This window comes from Aquarana catesbeiana, linkage group LG02, assembly GCF_042186555.1.
Source record: "Aquarana catesbeiana isolate 2022-GZ linkage group LG02, ASM4218655v1, whole genome shotgun sequence".
In the NCBI taxonomy this organism is placed as follows: Eukaryota; Metazoa; Chordata; class Amphibia; order Anura; family Ranidae; genus Aquarana; species Aquarana catesbeiana.
The window spans coordinates 11,535,676-11,554,648 of NC_133325.1; the positions used below are offsets into that span (position 1 = coordinate 11,535,676).

The 18,973-nt window shown below is 50.1% G+C and overlaps 1 protein-coding gene across 3 annotated transcripts in view; it reads left to right on the plus strand.

Moving 5' to 3' along the window:
• The window catches only part of LOC141126634 (protein sel-1 homolog 3-like), a 173,811-nt gene that overhangs the window by 66,652 nt on the left and 88,186 nt on the right, over window positions 1-18,973 (plus strand). For all 3 annotated transcript variants that reach the window (XM_073612556.1, XM_073612558.1, XM_073612557.1), the window contains exon 8: window positions 5,808-5,940. In XM_073612556.1, coding sequence (XP_073468657.1) covers window positions 5,808-5,940 — 133 coding nt within the window. The remainder of the gene's footprint in view (window positions 1-5,807; window positions 5,941-18,973) is intronic.

Consider the following 18,973-nt stretch of genomic DNA (forward strand, 5'->3'; position numbering starts at 1 on the left):
TCATCTCTACACCCATATTCCACCATCCAGTTTCTAACCCCTCTGTCTCCATTACTTTCTGGGTCATTGGTTCAGCTCTTTGTTGGCATGTACAGAGCTCTAATGGAAAATGACACAGCAATCACATAAAGTAAATTCCACATACATGTGACGCCATTGAAAGACATAATATATGATGAGCATTTAGGGGTGATTGTAGACTGTAGGAACCTGCCCAGAAATCCGCATCGCCCTCAGGATAGCGCCGGTACTTCCTCCTCAGGTCTCTTCCAAGAAATCCGCATCGCCCTCAGGATACCGCCGGTACTTCCTCCTCAGGTCTCTGCCAAGAAATCCGCATTGCCCTCAGGATACCGCCGGTACTTCCTCCTCAGGTCTCTGGGATTGTTTGGAGGACAATTCTCCCGGAATGTCTGCAGACGGCTTTGTATGAGTTTATGGTGATCAGTTGGCACCTGACACATCAGATGGGAAGACTTACACTGGAAATGGTGCTCAGCAGTCTCGGGAATTTAAAGTGGAACTCCAGCCACATTGTTCAGTTATGAGTGGAGTGGGGAAGGAAGAGCTTTAGTTGGGTCTTTATTGCTGTCTGTGTCCCCAATTAGGAGATTCAATGCACTTCCCTTGTAGTCACCAGGACAGGAAGTAATGGGAAGTCTTCCTAATGGGAACACCTGGCAGAGGCTTTAACCCTTCCCTAGTATTAACTCTACCTGTTTTTCTATGATAAATTCTGACTGCTGTTCTTTAGATCAGGAAGGATTCTTAGCTGTAAATGAAGTATCAGTGCAACCAGTGAAGGGATTCTTAATGGTTCAGCTGTTAATTCAGGAGGACTCATTTAGTGTAACTATGTGGAGGAAGAGATTCTGTACGGAAGGCTTCTTCACTGTAATGCCGCGTACACAAATTCGGATTTGCCGACGGGAAATGTTGGATGTGAGCTTGTTGACGGAAAGTCGGACCGTGTGTACACTCCATCAAACGTTTGCTGTCGGACTTTCCGCCAACAAATTTTGGCTAGCAGGTTCTCAAATTTTCCGCCAACTAAACTTTGTTGTCGGAAAGTTCTCTTGTGTGTACACAAGTCCGTCGCACAAAAGTTCACGCATGCTCGGAATCAAGCAGAAGAGCCGCACTGGCTATTGAACTTCCTTTTTCTCGGCTCGTCGTACGTCTTGTACGTCACCGCGTTCCCACGTTCAGAATTGTTCGCCAACATTTGTGTGACCGTGTGTATGGAGCCAACAACCTTCGGACAAAAATCCATGGTTTTGTTGGCGGAAAGTCCGATCGTGTGTACGCGGCATTAGAGGTGATAAAGTGTGGAATGAGGTTTCTTCACTGCAACTGAGATTAAGCTAAGAAATGGGGGGGCGGTTGCTTGGTGCCAAGTAGTGGAATAGGAAGCCTTCTTTACTGACAGAGCGATAAACCCGTGTAATAGGAAATGAGTTTTATAATGCAATGAAATGACTGCAGGGATTTAGGAAGGCTTTTGCTGTAAAGATGGCCACATACAGCGATCCTGATGAACTGGCAGAAAGTCGCTGTGATCCTCTTCCCACCAACATGGAAGGAGCAATGTGGAAAATTGACAGTTGAACAGCATCTAAATCCAATCAGACGTATCATCCAATCAGACGTATCATCCAATCAGATGCAGGCACTGATTGATGTGACAGACCTAGCCGGGAAAGAGACTTTTGGAGGGGACTGTATGCTAGCCTCTTGCCGACTGATCGGGGGCCCTTGCATTTGGGGGAACGGTGCTCTTTGTGAGCTGTATGTCTGGGGACCCTGGATTTGCCATATTGGAATAGTGGCTGATTCATAATGCTGGGACAGATACTGTTAGGAGATGTTGATGTAAATTCCAACACCTGTCTGTCTATTGTCTGCTAAAATGTGTATTGTAAATAAGTCTACTATGGGATCTAAGAGTCATTAGATCCCCATTGTTATTTGTGTTAATTAACTCTGCTATTGTGTGAAGAAGAGTCTATGTTGATTGTGATAATGTTGATTGGATTTTCTGAACTACAAGATGGCCAGTCTGGCCTAACGGTCATGTCTGAGTCATCTAGGCTGTCTAAAGGGATTAGTTAATTAGCTCATGTTAATTAGGTTAATTAGGTTACAGCTGTATTGTTAGAGTAATATGAACAGGAGGTCTGCACCTCCATTTTGAGTGTATAAAAGCCTGTATTTTGTCAATAAAGATAGATTCCAGTTTGAACTTACATACAGCCTGCCTGGTGTTTGTTCTGAGCTATCACAACTGGACTAGAACGGCACAGAGCTGTAGTTCTAATCCCGGAGCATTGGATGACCGAACAATCAGATGGTGCGATCTGCAATCTGATTCAATAGCTGCAGAGGAGTGTCGGGAGAGTGGAACCGAGCGAACAAGGGGCTCGTTACATTGGTTGGCAGCCGTGGGATTTGCTCTCCAGTTACTGGGACACTCCAAACCAGCCTGCAGGAGAGCCACGCTGAAAGACTTACTTGAGAGCCGTAGAGGGAATGGTGGGATCATGCTTCCTTGCCGTGAACACATCCAAACCATCACCTGGATCCAAGGTAGCAGGATAGCAGGAGAGGCGAAATACCAGCCACCATGGATGAGGAATTCAGAAGGAGGTTGCGAGAGGAGATACAGCACAGAGGACCAGTATCAGAGCAGGTCCTGCTGGGATGGTTTGATTTTGTCCGCTGCGAACTCTGGAAGGAAGCGCTAGCCCGTGAGCAGCGAAACCAGGGAAAAGTTCTCTCCTCCATCCATGTAAGGTACTGGTCGCAGTATGAAGTGCGAATGCTGTTTTTGGAGGAACAGCCGAACCAGGAGTGGACAGCCGAGTTAAGCAGGCTGATCCGGGCAGAAATTCGGTTGGACGAGAGCTACAGAGCTCTCCAGTGGTATGTAGCCCAAGTGTGCCCATGGACAGCGGATGACATCCCCATGGAAGGCTTTGACTACGATGGCCTGGGATTGTTATACTGGAGGCTGTCCAGGGACCCTGACTTTGGGAGTGATCGGGAGTGGCGTTTGAAGGAAATAATGAAGCACAGAGAGGGAAGACTGAATGTCTCAGAAGTGCACTGGGCACTGGAAGATTTGGAGTTTCTGGCCATTCAGGAATGGGAGTTGGAGATGGCCTACAAACAGCTGTTAGACTTTGCTCAGCAGCAGGGTGGTGCTCCCTTTGCCTGGGACTATCAGGAAATACCAGTTGACAACTCTGAAATCCTGGCTGAAGAGTTGACAATGTGGCAGAGTAACAGTGTGCTTTGCCAACCTGCCCCCGCAGCTATGGAGGCGGAGGTCTTATGGCGGATGCAGCAAGTGCTGACTGACCTTGATGAACCTGTTTCTGCATTGGATGATCTTGGATGGAGGAATGTGCCTGTCCAGCAGCATGCCAGAGAATCGGCAGTGGAAAATCTGAAGATTGCCGTCCCCAAACCTGAAGTGTTGACAACAGGGCAGAGCTCTGCTAACCTCTGCCCAGCATTGATAGCATCTTCTGGGTTCCATGGACAGGAGATGGTGAACCTCTATCCCCAGACACCAGTTGCGGAGACAGGGGATTGGATGGATTTTTCTGCTGAGGAAGAACAACCTGGTGAGCCTCCAGCAGAAGAAGAGCTGTTATTAGGGCCAAACTTCACTATGCTCTGCCCAGCACCAACAGAAGTATCTGTGAAGTCACAAGGAACTTCCCCAGCTAAAGCGCTGGCAACTGGACAGAGGGTCCATAATCTCTGCCCTACACCTGCGTCGGTTCCGGAGGCTCAGGGTGAGAAGGAGGTGGTCACTTCCCAGCAACAGATCAGGATACAGGGGGAGAAGGGAGAGGAGGTGTTTGTCATCCCTCCCCAACAGTTAGCCGGAGCAGATGGTGTGGGGTTTCCAGCAGAAGGGCTGGCAACAGGGCCGAGTACTGCTGGACTCTGCCCTCAACTAACAGAGGATGGATTTCCTGTGAAGGTGGATGGGACTTCAGTCTCCACCTGTATACCCCAGGGATGGTGGGCAGTTGGCCCAGATCACCAACAGCATGACGGAGTGAGCCCAGACACCCTGTCTTCTCTCCAGCGGCAGAAAGGACTCCAGGGAGAAGGGCCAATCCAAGCCTCTCCCCAGCGGCAGATATGTTCTCTGAGAGAGGCAGAGGTTGGCTGGGTGAGTAATACTCTGTTTGGAACAATTTGTTTGGGGTACTGTGCGGGTACAGGCATTAGAGGACTGGAACTACTGACTAACTTCGGAGTCAACCCATCTGGGGTCTCCTCCTGTGTTAGTCTCCTGCCAAAAGGGAAGAAATGTGACAGACCTAGCCGGGAAAGAGACTTTTGGAAAGGACTGTATGCTAGCCTCTTGCCGATCGATCGGGGGCCCTTGCATTTGGGGGAACGGTGCTCTTTGTGAGCTGTATGTCTGGGGACCCTAGATTTGCCATATTGGAATAGTGGCTGATTCATAATGCTGGGACAGATACTGTTAGGAGATGTTGATGTAAATTCCAACACCTGTCTGTTGTCTGCTAAAATGTGTATTGTAAATAAGTCTACTATGGGATCTAAGAGTCATTAGATCCCCATTGTTATTTGTGTTAATTAACTCTGCTATTGTGTGAAGAAGAGTCTATGTTGATTGTGATAATGTTGATTGGATTTTCTGAACTACAAGACGGCCAGTCTGGCCTAACGGTCATGTCTGAGTCATCTAGGCTGTCTAAAGGGATTAGTTAATTAGCTCATGTTAATTAGGTTAATTAGGTTACAGCTGTATTGTTAGAGTAATATGAGCAGGAGGTCTGCACCTCCACTTTGAGTGTATAAAAGCCTGTATTTTGTCAATAAAGATAGATTCCTGTTTGAACTTACATACAGCCTGCCTGGTGTTTGTTCTGAGCTACACAACTGGACTAGAACAGCACAGAGCTGTAGTTCTAATCCCGGAGCATCGGATGACCGAACAATCAGATGTTGCGATCTGCAATCTGATGCTATAGCTGCAGAGGAGTGTCGGGAGAGTGGAACCGAGCCAGCAAGGGGCTCGTTACAATTGGGTATTCTGAGAGCTAGCAGGGGATTGGATACACTCACTACCCTGTAGAAGGGAGATTTATGTACTTGCCTATTCTCAGGCTCATACCTATTCAGTCACATGATTGGCTGCCTCGTGTCAGCCAGCAGCAGCTGCAGGGGAGAGGAGGGAGCACTGACAATCGATGGGCCATAGTATCACTCTGGTATTCCAGCCGTTGTTGGAGTGTTCTCTCTCCTCTCCCCTGCAGCTGCTGCTGGCTGATCATGTGACTGGTGCAGCCTGAGATTAGGTAAGTCCACACATCTTTTTTCTTCTACAGGGTAGATAGGATAGGATTTCGGAAGGGGGGGGGGCGGCTTTAAGGTTTTCTTTATCCCAGAATTCCACTTCCATCACCTCCTAGCTTCCTAGCTGACAGTGTATCGGCTCTTACAGTAAATACAGGAATTCCACTTTAGGTGTACAGGGACGGGTTCTTTACTGTAACAGTGGTAAAACTGTGGCATTAGATCAATTAGTGTAAAATAGGTGAATAGACCTCTGAGTGGTTCATTTATGTAATATATGGGAATTATGGACTGTAAAGGTGTACCAGAGTGTGAGAGTGTTTGGTGTGGTATGGGAAGGGTTCTTTGCTGTAAGAGTGGAACAGGGAGGGAATCTTTACAGTTGCACTGATGAAGAGACAATGTCGTTGGAAAGGAATAAACCTCACTGCTCAGTAAAACAATCTTCTATTTTCTGACAGGTTCCCGGATAATGTTCTTCTCTCCGATGTTTCTGGAACGTTCCACCTGGGCGGGTGTAAGTACGTTCATTCGATAAAGGCATTCTATGGACCCAGCATCTACTACAGGAAGAAGATTGTGTCCATATACAAGGTGAGCTGTCCAATCAGAACCATGGGGCTCTATTCACCCAGCAGGAGAAAAAGTGACAGTTATTTTCAGCCAATGAGATTTCAGAATGACAATCACATGATCAATAAGAAGTCGCTCTTCTTGTGTGGTGCTTTGTGAACTGAGACTGAGGGGACTGTGACAGATATATGTCCTATATGTAGCGCCATTGTCCCTGTACTGGAACCAAATCCCTTTGTCTGTCTTTCCTTCCAACTGTCCCTCTACTGGAACCAAATCCCTCCATCTGTCTTTTCTTCCAACTCTCCCTCTACTGGAACCAAATTCCTCCATCCATCTTTCCTTCCAACTGTCCCTCTACTGGAATCAAATCCCTCCGTCCATCTTTCCTTCCAACTGTCCCTCTACTGGAATCAAATCCCTCCATCTGTCTTTCCTTCCAACTGTCCCTCTACTGGAACCAAATCCCTCCATCTGTCTTTCCTTCCAACTGTCCCTGTACTGGAATCAAATCCCTCCATCCGTCTTTCCTTCCAACTGTCCTTCCACTGGAACCAAATCCCTCCGTCCGTCTTTCCTTCCAACTGTCCTTCCACTGGTACCAAATCCCTCCATCCATCTTTCCTTCCAACTGTCCCTCTACTGGAACCAAATCCCTCCATCTGTCTTTCCTTCCAACTGTCCTTCCACTGGAACCAAATCCCTCCGTCCATCTTTCCTTCCAACTGTCCTTCCACTGGAACCAAATCCCTTCGTCCGTCTTTCCTTCCAACTGTCCCTCTACTGGAACCAAATCCCTCCATCCGTCTTTCCTTCCAACTGTCCTTCCACTGGAACCAAATCCCTCCGTCCGTCTTTCCTTCCAACTGTCCCTCTACTGGAACCAAATCCCTCCATCCGTCTTTCCTTCCAACTGTCCCTCCACTGGAACCAAATCCCTCCATCCGTCTTTCCTTCCAATTGTCCCTCTACTGGAACCAAATCCCTCCATCCGTCTTTCCTTCCAACTGTCCCTCCACTGGAACCAAATCCCTCCGTCCTTCTTTCCTTCCAACTGTCCTTCCACTAGAACCAAATTCCTCCATCCGTCGTTCCTTCCAACTGTCCCTCCACTGGAACCAAATCCCTCCGTCCATCTTTCCTTCCAACTGTCCCTCCACTGGAACCAAATCCCTCCGTCCATCTTTCCTTCCAACTGTCCCTCCACTGGAACCAAATCCCTCCGTCCATCTTTCCTTCCAACTGTCCCTCCACTGGAACCAAATCCCTCCGTCCGTCTTTCCTTCCAACTGTCCCTCTACTGGAACCAAATCCCTCCATCCGTCTTTCCTTCCAACTGTCCCTCCACTGGAACCAAATCCCTCCATCCGTCTTTCCTTCCAATTGTCCCTCTACTGGAACCAAATCCCTCCATCCGTCTTTCCTTCCAACTGTCCCTCCACTGGAACCAAATCCCTCCGTCCTTCTTTCCTTCCAACTGTCCTTCCACTAGAACCAAATTCCTCCATCCGTCGTTCCTTCCAACTGTCCCTCCACTGGAACCAAATCCCTCCGTCCATCTTTCCTTCCAACTGTCCCTCCACTGGAACCAAATCCCTCCATCCGTCTTTCCTTCCAACTGTCTCTCTACTGGAACCAAATCCCTCAATCCGTCTGTCACGGAACATCCCACACTCCGCTTAAGTGCTTCCATCAGTATACCGCTTCCTAAGTTCTGGAACACGAGCCCAATGGATCTGGCTATAGAAACCCCCAAGAACTAGACAACACCAGTCTTGGAGTACATCAGAACTGTTTTATTATGAATCAAAGTTACAAGACTTTATATGCCGTTGGAACCTCCTCTAACAATACAACTGTAACCTAATTAACATAATTAACATGAGCTAATTAACTAAAAAATTTACCCAGACCAGATGACAGACTTGTGGGCACCGAGCTTCACACAGGAGTATAAACACAATAGCTGCAGCTCCAATAGGAGTCGTCCCGTCTCCTACATTGTATAGAGGACAATGTGATTAGCTCCTTTAATTAACACAAACACAGGTAGTTGGAATTGATGACACCAGCATCTCCTCACAGGATGTGTCCCAACAGAATGAATCAGTCTTATCAGCAGGGGGCTGCTGGAGGAATCCTCCCTCCCTCTTCAGGGACACAAATCTACAGTAAGGAGTCCCCAACAGAATCAAACAACATACAATATATACATATATACACGACGGAGTCCGATTAGTACAGTTCAGACTGGATTTCTAATTCACTTCACAAAGAGTATTGTTCCATTGAAAATCCAGGGCCCATAATCAAAAGGCAACAGGCTTGCATTCAGTCCTCTACAACAGCCTCTGTCCCGGCTAGGTTTGTCACACCGTCTTTCCTTCCAACTGTCCCTCCACTGGAACCAAATCCCTTTTTCTGTCTTTCCTTCTAACTGTCCCTCCAAAAAACCCCTCCATCTGTCTTTCCTTCCAACTGTCCCTTCACTGGAACCAAATCCCTCTGTCAGTCTTTCCTTCCCATTGTCCCTCCACTGGAACCAAATCCCTCCATCCGTCTTTCCTTCCAACTGTCCCTCTACTGGAACAAAATCCCTTCGTCTGTCTTTCCTTTCAACTGTCCCTCCACTGGAACCAAAATCCTCCGTCCGTCTTTCCTTCCAACTGTCCTTACACTGGAACCAAATCCCTCCATCTGTCTTTCCTTCCAACTGTCCCTCTACTGGAACCAAATCCCTTCCTCCGTCTTTCCTTCCAACTGTCCTTCCACTGGAACCAAATCCCTCCATCTGTCTTTCCTTCCAACTGTCCCTCTACTGGAACCAAATCCCTCCCTCCATCTTTCCTTCCAACTGTCCTTCCACTGGAACCAAATCCCTCCATCTGTCTTTCCTTCCAACTGTCCCTCTACTGGAACCAAATCCCTCTGTCCATCTTTCCTTCCAACTGTCCCTCTACTAGAACCAAATCCCTCCATCCGTCTTTCCTTCCAACTGTCCTTCCACTGGAACCAAATCCCTCCGTCCGTCTTTCCTTCCAACTGTCCTTCCACTGGAACCAAATTCCTCCATCCGTCTTTCCTTCCAACTGTCCCTCTACTGGAACCAAATCCCTCCGTCCGTCTTTCCTTCCAACTGTCCTTCCACTGGAACCAAATCCCTCCGTCCGTCTTTCCTTCCAACTGTCCTTCCACTGGAACCAAATCCCTCCATCCGTCTTTCCTTCCAACTCTCCCTCTACTGGAAGCAAATCTCTCTGTCTGTCTTTCCTTCCAACTATCCCTCCACTGGAACCAAACCCTCCCTTTGTCTTTCCTTCCAACTGTCCTTCCACTTGAACCAAATCCCTCTGTCTGTCTTTCCTTCCAACTATCCCTCCACTGGAACCAAATCCCTCCCTTTGTCTTTCCTTCCAACTGTCCCTCAACTTGAACCAAATCCCTCTGTCTGTCTTTCCTTCCAAGTGTCACTCTACTGGAACCAAATCCCTTCGTCCCACTTTCCTTCCAACTGTCCCTCTACTGGAACCAAATCCCTCCGTCCGTCTTTCCTTCCAACTGTCCTTCCACTGGAACCAAATCCCTCCATCCGTCTTTCCTTTCAACTGTCCCTCTACTGGAACCAAATCCCTCTGTCTGTCTTTCCTTCCAAGTGTCACTCTACTGGAACCAAATCCCTTCGTCCCACTTTCCTTCCAACTGTCCCTCTACTGGAACCAAATCCCTCCGTCCGTCTTTCCTTCCAACTGTCCTTCCACTGGAACCAAAACCAAATCCCTCCGTCTGTCTTTCCTTCCAACTGTCCCTCCACTGGAACCAAATCCCTCTGTCTGTCTTTCCTTCCAAGTGTCCCTCTACTGCAAACAAATGCCTCCGTCCATCTTTCCTTCCAACTGTCCTTCCACTGGAACCAAATCCCTCTGTCCGTTTTTCCTTCCAACTGTCCTTCCACTGGAACCAAATCCCTCCGTCCGTCTTTCCTTCCAACTGTCCCTCCACTGGAACCAAATCCCTCCGTCCGTCTTTCCTTCCAACCGTCCCTCCACTGGAACCAAATCCCTCCGTCCGTCTTTCCTTCCAACTGTCCCTCCACTGGAACCAAATCCCTCTGTCCGTCTTTCCTTCCAACTGTCCTTCCACTGGAACCAAATCCCTCTATCCGTCTTTTCTTCTAACTGTCCCTCCACTGGAACCAAATCCCTCCGTCCATCCTTCCTTCCAACTGTCCCTCCACTGGAACCAAATCCCTCTGTCCGTCTTTCCTTCCAACTGTCCTTCCACTGGAACCAAATCCCTCTATCCGTCTTTTCTTCTAACTGTCCCTCCACTTGAAACAAGCCCCCCCCCCCCCCCCTCCCCGTTCATCTTTCCTTCTCTGCTCTCCCTCTTATTGGACAAATGTTTAGGCCTTCATAATAAATGCAAAACTTAGTTACCAAGCATAGTTGCAGGGGCAAAGATAAGGGGGGATAAGGGGGTCCAACTTCCCCCCTAGAACATCCATGGAGAGAGCTGTACTGAGGGAGGAGAGATGTATACTAGGGGGAGCTATATAAAGGGGAGGAAGGGGTGAGATCTGTACTGGGGGGTAATCTGGGGGGAGCTGTACTGGGGAAGGGGTAAGATCGGTACTGGGGGGAAATACATACTGGGGGGAGCTGTACTGGAGGAAGGGGTAAGATCGGTACTGGGGGTAATACATACTGGGGGGGAGCTGTACCGGAGGAAGGGGTAAGATCGGTACTGGGGGGTAATACATACTGGGGGGAAGTTGTACCGGAGGAAGGGGTAAGATTGGTACTGGGGGGGAATACATACTGGGGGGAAGTTGTACCGGAGGAAGGGGTAAGATCGGTACTACTAGGGAGTAATACATACTGGGGGGGAAGCTGTACCGGAGGAAGGGGTAAGATCGGTACTGGGGGGTAATACATACTGGGGGGGGGAGTTGTACTGGAGGAAGGGGTAATATCGGTACTGGGGGTAATACATACTGGGGGGAACTGTACTGGGGCAAGGGGTGAGATCTGTACTGGGGGGTAATCTGGGGGACCTGTACTGGGGAAGGGGTAAGATCGGTACTAGGGGGTAATACATACTGGGGGGAGCTGTACCGGAGGAAGGGGTAAGATCGGTACTGGGGGGTAATACATACTGGCGGGGGGGGGGGAGTTGTACCGGAGGAAGGAGTAAGATTGGTACTGGGGGGTAATACATAATGGGGGAACTGCACTGGGGCAAGGGGTGAGATCTGTACTGGGGGGTAATCTGGGGGACCTGTACTGGGGAAGGGGTAAGATCGGTACTAGGGGGTAATACATACTGGGGGGAGCTGTACCGGAGGAAGGGGTAAGATCGGTACTGGGGGGTAATACATACTGGCGGGGGGGGGGGAGTTGTACCGGAGGAAGGAGTAAGATTGGTACTGGGGGGTAATACATAATGGGGGAACTGCACTGGGGCAAGGGGTGAGATCTGTACTGGGGGGTAATCTGGGGGGAGCTGTACTGGGGAAGGGGTAAGATCGGTACTGGGGGGTAATACATTCTGGGGGGGAAGTTATACCGGAGGAAGGGGTAAGATCGGTACTGGGGGGTAATACATACTGGGGGGGGGGAAGTTATACTGGAGGAAGGGGTAAGATCGGTAATAGGGGGTAATACATACTGGGAGGAGCTGTACCGGAGGAAGGGGTAAGATTGGTACTGGGGGGTAATACATACTGGGGGAACTGCACTGGGGCAAGGGGTGAGATCTGTACTGGGGGGTAATCTGGGGGGAGCTGTACCGGAGGAAGGGGTAAGATCGGTACTGGGGGGTAATACAGACTGGGGGAGGGGGAGTTATACCGGAGGAAGGGGTAAGATCGGTACTGGGGGGTAATACATACTGGGGGGGGAGTTATACCGGAGGAAGGGCTAAGATCGATACTGGGGGGTAATACATACTGGGAGGAGCTGTACCGGAGGAAGGGGTAAGATCGGTACTGGGGGGTAATACATACTGGGGGGGGGGGGAGTTATACCAGAGGAAGGGGTAAGATCGGTACTGGGGGGTAATACATACTGGGAGGAGCTGTACCGGAGGAAGGGGTAAGATTGGTACTGGGGGGTAATACATACTGGGGGAACTGCACTGGGGCAAGGGGTGAGATCTGTACTGGGGGGTAATCTGGGGGGAGCTGTACTGGGGAAGGGGTAAGATCGGTACTGGGGGGTAATACAGACTGGGGGGGGTTATACCGGTGGAAGGGGTAAGATCGGTACTGGGGGGGTAATACATACTGGGGGGGGAAGTTATACCGTAGGAAGGGGTAAGATCGGTACTGGGGGGGTAATACATACTGGGAGGAGCTGTACCGGAGGAAGGGGTAAGATCGGTACTGGGGGGTAATACAGACTGGGGGGGGGGGGAGTTATACCGGAGGAAGGGGTAAGATCGGTACTGGGGGGGTAATACATACTGGGGGAACTGTACTGGGGCAAGGGATGAGATCTGTACTGGGGGGTAATCTGGGGGAAGCTGTACTGGGGAAGGTGTAAGATCGATACTAGGGGGGAATACATACTGGGGGAACTGCACTGGGGCAAGGGGTTCCTTCCAACTGTCCCTATACTGGAACCAAATCCCTCCGTCCGCCTTTCCTTCCAACTGTCCCTCTACTGCAAACAAATCCCTCCGTCCGTCTTTCCTTCCAACTGTCCTTCCACTTGAACCAAATCCCTCTGTCTGTCTTTCCTTCCAAGTGTCCTTCCAGTAGAACCAAATCCCTCCATCCATCTTTCCTTTCAACTGTCCCTCCACTGGAACCAAATCCCTCCGTCCGTTTTTCCTTCCAACTGTCCCTCCACTGGAACCAAATCCCTTTGTCTGTATTTCCTTCCAACTGTCCCTCTACTGGAACCAAATCCCTTTGTCCGTCTTTCCTTCCAACTGTCCCTCCACTGGAACCAAATCCCTCCATCCGTCTTTCCTTCTAACTGGCCTTCTACTGGAACCAAATCCCTCCGTCCGTCTTTCCTTCCAACTGTCCCTGTACTGGAACCAAATCCCTCCGTCCGTCTTTCCTTCCAACTGTCCCTCCACTGGAACCAAATTCCTCCGTCTGTCTTTCCTTCCAACTGTCCCTGTACTGGAACCAAACCCCCCCCGTTCATCTTTCCTTCCAACTGTCCCTTCACAATTCCCTCCGTCGTCTTTCCTTCCAACTGTCCCTGTACTGGAACCAAACCCCCCCGTTAATCTTTCCTTCCAATTGTCCCTCCACAAAATCCCTCCGTCGTCTTTCCTTCCAACTGTCCCTGTACTGGAACCAAATCCCTCCGTCCGTCTTTCCTTGCAACTGTCCTTCACTGGAACCAAATCCCTCCGTCCGTCTTTCCTTCCAACTGTCCCTCCACTAGAACCAAATCCCTCCGTCCGTCTTTCCTTCCAACTGTCCTTCCACTGGAACCAAATCCCTCCGTCCGTTTTTCCTTCCAACTGTCCTTCCACTGGAACCAAATCCCTCCATCCGTCTTTCCTTCCAACTATCCCTGTACTGGAACCAAATCCCTCCGTCCGTCTTTCCTTCCAACTGTCCTTCACTGGAACCAAATCCCTCCGTCCGTTTTTCCTTCCAACTGTCCCTGTACTGGAACCAAATCCCTCCGTCCGTCTTTCCTTCCAACTGTCCTTCACTGGAACCAAATCCCTCCGTCCGTTTTTCCTTCCAACTGTCCCTGTACTGGAACCAAATCCCTCCGTCCGTCTTTCCTTCCAACTGTCCTTCCACTGGAACCAAATCCCTCCGTCCATCTTACCTTCCAACTGTCCCTCCACTGGAACCAAATTCCTCCATCCGTCTTTCCTTCCAACTATCCCTGTACTGGAACCAACCCCCCCTCCCCCGTTCATCTTTCCTTCCAACTGTCCCTCCACAAAATCCCTCCGTCGTCTTTCCTTCCAACTGTCCTTCCACTGGAACCAAATCCCTCCGTCCGTTTTTCCTTCGAACTGTCCCTCCACTAGAACCAAATCCCTCCGTCAGTTTTTCCTTCCAACTGTCCTTCCACTGGAACCAAATCCCTCCGTCCGTCTTTCCTTCCAACTGTCCCCGTACTGGAACCAAATCCCTCCGTCCGTCTTTCCTTCCAACTGTCCTTCACTGGAACCAAATCCCTCCGTCCGTTTTTCCTTCCAACTGTCCTTCCACTGGAACCAAATCCCTCCATCTATCTTTCCTTCCAACTGTCCCTCTACTGGAACCAAATCCCTCCGTCCGTCTTTCCTTACAACTGTCCTTCACTGGAACCAAATCCCTCCGTCCGTCTTTCCTTCCAACTGTCCCTGTACTGGAACCAAATCCCTCCGTCCGTCTTTCCGTCCAACTGTCCTTCCACTGGAACCAAATCCCTCCGTCCGTCTTTCCTTTCAACTGTCCCTCTACTGGAACCAAATCCCTCCGTCAGTCTTTCCTTCCAACTGTCCTTCCAGTAGAACCAAATTCCTCCATCCGTCTTTCCTTCCAACTGTCCCTGTACTGGAACCAAATCCCTCCGTCCGTCTTTCCTTCCAACTGTCCTTCACTGGAACCAAATCCCTTCGTCCGTCTTTCCTTCCAACTGTCCCTCCACTGGAACCAAATCCCTTTGTCTGTCTTTCCTTCCAACTGTCCCTCTACTGGAACCAAATCCCTTTGTCCGTCTTTCCTTCCAACTGTCCCTCCACTGGAACCATACCCCTTTGTCAGTCTTTCCTTCCAACTGTCCCTTTACTGGAACCAAATCCCTTTGTCTGTCTTTCCTTCCATCTGTCCCTCTACTGGAACCAAAATCCTCCGTCTGTCTTTCCTTCCAACTGTCCTTCCACTGGAACCAAATCCCTCCGTCCGTCTTTCCTTCCAACTGCCCCTCCACTGGAACCAAATCCCTCCGTCCGTCTTTCCTTCCAACTGTCCTTACACTGGAACCAAATCCCTCCATCCGTCTTTCCTTCCAACTGTCCCTCCACTGGAACCAAATCCCTCCGTCCGTCTTTCCTTCCAACTGTCCTTACACTGGAACCAAATCCCTCCGTCCGTCTTTCCTTCCAACTGTCCTTACACTGGAACCAAATCCCTCCGTCCGTCTTTCCTTCCAACTGTCCCTCCACTGGAACCAAATCCCTCCATCCGTCTTTCCTTCTAACTGGCCTTCTACTGGAAACAAATCCCTCCGTCCGTCTTTCCTTCCAACTGTCCCTGTACTGGAACCAAATTACTCCGTCCGTCTTTCCTTCCAACTGTCCCTCCACTGGAACCAAATTCCTCTGTCTGTCTTTCCTTCCAACTGTCTCTGTACTGGAACCAAACCCCCCCGTTAATCTTTCCTTCCAATTGTCCCTCCACAAAATCCCTCCGTCGTCTTTCCTTCCAACTGTCCCTCTACTGGAATCAAATCCCTCCGTCCGTCTTTCCTTCCAACTGTCCCTCCACTAGAACCAAATCCCTCCGTCTGTTTTTCCTTCCAAATGTCCTTCCACTGGAACCAAATCCCTCCATCCGTCTTTCCTTCCAACTGTCCCTGTACTGGAACCAAATCCTTCCGTCCGTCTTTCCTTCCAACTGTCCTTCCACTGGAACCAAATCCCTCCGTCCGTCTTTCCTTCCAACTGTCCCTCCACTAGAACCAAATCCCTCCGTCCGTTTTTCCTTCCAAATGTCCTTCCACTGGAACCAAATCCTTCCGTCCGTCTTTCCTTCCAACTGTCCCTCCACTGGAACCAAATTCCTCCATCCGTCTTTCCTTCCAACTATCCCTGTACTGGAACCAACCCCCCCTCCCCCGTTCATCTTTCCTTCCAACTGTCCCTCCACAAAATCCCTCCGTCATCTTTCCTTCCAACTGTCCCTCTACTGGAACCAAATCCCTCCGTCCGTTTTTCCTTCCAACTGTCCCTGTACTGGAACCAAACCCCCCCCCGTTCATCTTTCCTTCCAACTGTCCCTTCACAATTCCCTCCGTCATCTTTCCTTCCAACTGTCCCTGTACTGGAACCAAACCCCCCCATTAATCTTTCCTTCCAATTGTCCCTCCACAAAATCCCTCCGTCGTCTTTCCTTCCAACTGTCCCTCTACTGGAACCAAATCCCTCCGTCCGTCTTTCCTTCCAACTGTCCCTCCACTAGAACCAAATCCCTCCGTCCGTTTTTCCTTCCAAATGTCCTTCCACTGGAACCAAATCCCTCCATCCGTCTTTCCTTCCAACTGTCCCTGTACTGGAACCAAATCCTTCCGTCCGTCTTTCCTTCCAACTGTCCTTCCACTGGAACCAAATCCCTCCGTCCGTCTTTCCTTCCAACTGTCCCTCTACTGGAACCAAATCCCTCCGTCCGTCTTTCCTTCCAACTGTCCTTCCACTAGAACCAAATCCCTCCGTCCGTTTTTCCTTCCAACTGTCCTTCCACTGGAACCAAATCCCTCCATCCGTCTTTCCTTCCAACTGTCCCTGTACTGGAACCAAATCCCTCCATCCGTCTTTCCTTCCAACTGTCCTTCACTGGAACCAAATCCCTCCGTCCGTTTTTCCTTCCAACTGTCCCTGTACTGGAACCAAATCCCTCCGTCCGTCTTTCCTTCCAACTGTCCTTCCACTGGAACCAAATCCCTCCGTCCATCTTTCCTTCCAACTGTCCCTCCACTGGAACCAAATTCCTCCATCCGTCTTTCCTTCCAACTATCCCTGTACTGGAACCAACCCCCCCTCCCCCATTAATCTTTCCTTCCAACTGTCCCTCCACAAAATCCCTCCGTCGTCTTTCCTTCCAACTGTCCCTCTACTGGAACCAAATCCCTCCGTCCGTTTTTCCTTCCAACTGTCCCTCCACTAGAACCAAATCCCTCCGTCCGTTTTTCCTTCCAACTGTCCTTCCACTGGAACCAAATCCCTCCGTCCGTCTTTCCTTCCAACTGTCCTTCACTGGAACCAAATCCCTCCATGCGTTTTTCCTTCCAACTGTCCTTCCACTGGAACCAAATCCCTCCATCTATCTTTCCTTCCAACTGTCCCTCTACTGGAACCAAATCCCTCCGTCCGTCTTTCCTTCCAACTGTCCTTCCACTGGAATCAAATCCCTCCATCCGTCTTTCCTTCCAACTGTCCCTGTACTGGAACCAAATCCCTCCATCCGTCTTTCCTTCCAACTGTCCTTCACTGGAACCAAATCCCTCCGTCCGTTTTTCCTTCCAACTGTCCCTGTACTGGAACCAAATCCCTCCGTCCGTCTTTCCTTCCAACTGTCCTTCCACTGGAACCAAATCCCTCCGTCCATTTTTCCTTCCAACTGTCCCTCCACTGGAACCAAATTCCTCCATCCGTCTTTCCTTCCAACTATCCCTGTACTGGAACCAACCCCCCCTCCCCCGTTCATCTTTCCTTCCAACTGTCCCTCCACAAAATCCCTCCGTCGTCTTTCCTTCCAACTGTCCCTCTACTGGAACCAAATCCCTCCGTCCGTTTTTCCTTCCAACTGTCCCTCCACTAGAACCAAATCCCTCCGTCCGTTTTTCCTTCCAACTGTCCTTCCACTGGAACCAAATCCCTCCGTCCGTCTTTCCTTCCAACTGTCCTTCACTGGAACCAAATCCCTCCATCCGTTTTTCCTTCCAACTGTCCTTCCACTGGAACCAAATCCCTCCATCTATCTTTCCTTCCAACTGTCCCTCTACTGGAACCAAATCCCTCCGTCCGTCTTTCCTTACAACTGTCCTTCACTGGAACCAAATCCCTCCGTCCGTCTTTCCTTCCAACTGTCCCTGTACTGGAACCAAATCCCTCCGTCCGTCTTTCCTTCCAACTGTCCTTCCAGTAGAACCAAATTCCTCCATCCGTCTTTCCTTCCAACTGTCCCTGTACTGGAACCAAATCCCTCCGTCCTTCTTTCCTTCCAACTGTCCTTCACTGGAACCAAATCCCTTCGTCCGTCTTTCCTTCCAACTGTCCCTCCACTGGAACCAAATCCCTTTGTCTGTCTTTCCTTCCAACTCTCCCGCTACTGGAACCAAATCCCTCCGTCCGTCTTTCCTTCCAACTGTCCCTGTACTGGAACCAAATTCCTCCATCCGTCTTTCCTTCCAACTGTCCCTGTACTGGAACCAAACCCCCCCCCCATTCATCTTTCCTTCCAACTGTCCCTCCACAAAATCCCTCCGTCGTCTTTCCTTCCAACTGTCCTTCCACTGGAACCAAATCCCTCCGTCCGTCTTTCCTTCCAACTGTCCTTCCACTGGAACCAAATCCCTCTATCCCTCTTTTCTTCCAACTGTCCCTCCACTTGAAACAAGCCCCCCCCCCCCCCCCCCTCCCCGTTCATCTTTCCTTCTCAGCTCTCCCTCTTATTGGACAAATGTTTAGGCCTTCATAATAAATGCAAAACTTAGTTACCAAGCATAGTTGCAGGGGCAAAGATAAGGGGGGATAAGGGGGTCCAACTTCCCCCCCTAGAACATCCATGGAGAGAGCTGTACTGTGGGAGGAGAGATGTATACTAGGGGGAGCTATAAAAAGGAGAGGAAGGGGTGAGATCTGTACTGGGGGGTAATCTGGGGGGAGCTATACTGGGGAAGGGGTAAGATCGGTACTGGGGGGAAATACATACTGGGGGGAGCTGTACTGGAGGAAGGGGTAAGATCGGTACTGGGGGTAATACATACTGGGGGGAGCTGTACCGGAGGAAGGGGTAAGATCGGTACTGGGGGGTAATACATACTGGGGGGAAGTTGTATCGGAGGAAGGGGTAAGATTGGTACTGGGGGGGAATACATACTGGGGGGAAGTTGTACCGGAGGAAGGGGTAAGATCGGTACTACTAGGGAGTAATACATACTGGGGGGGAAGTTATACCGGAGGAAGGGGTAAGATCGGTACTGGGGGGGTAATACATACTGGGGGGGGAGTTGTACCGGAGGAAGGGGTAAGATCAGTACTGGGGGTAATACATACTGGGGGAACTGTACTGGGGCAAGGGGTGAGATCTGTACTGGGGGGTAATCTGGGGGACCTGTACTGGGGAAGGGGTAAGATCGGTACTGGGGGG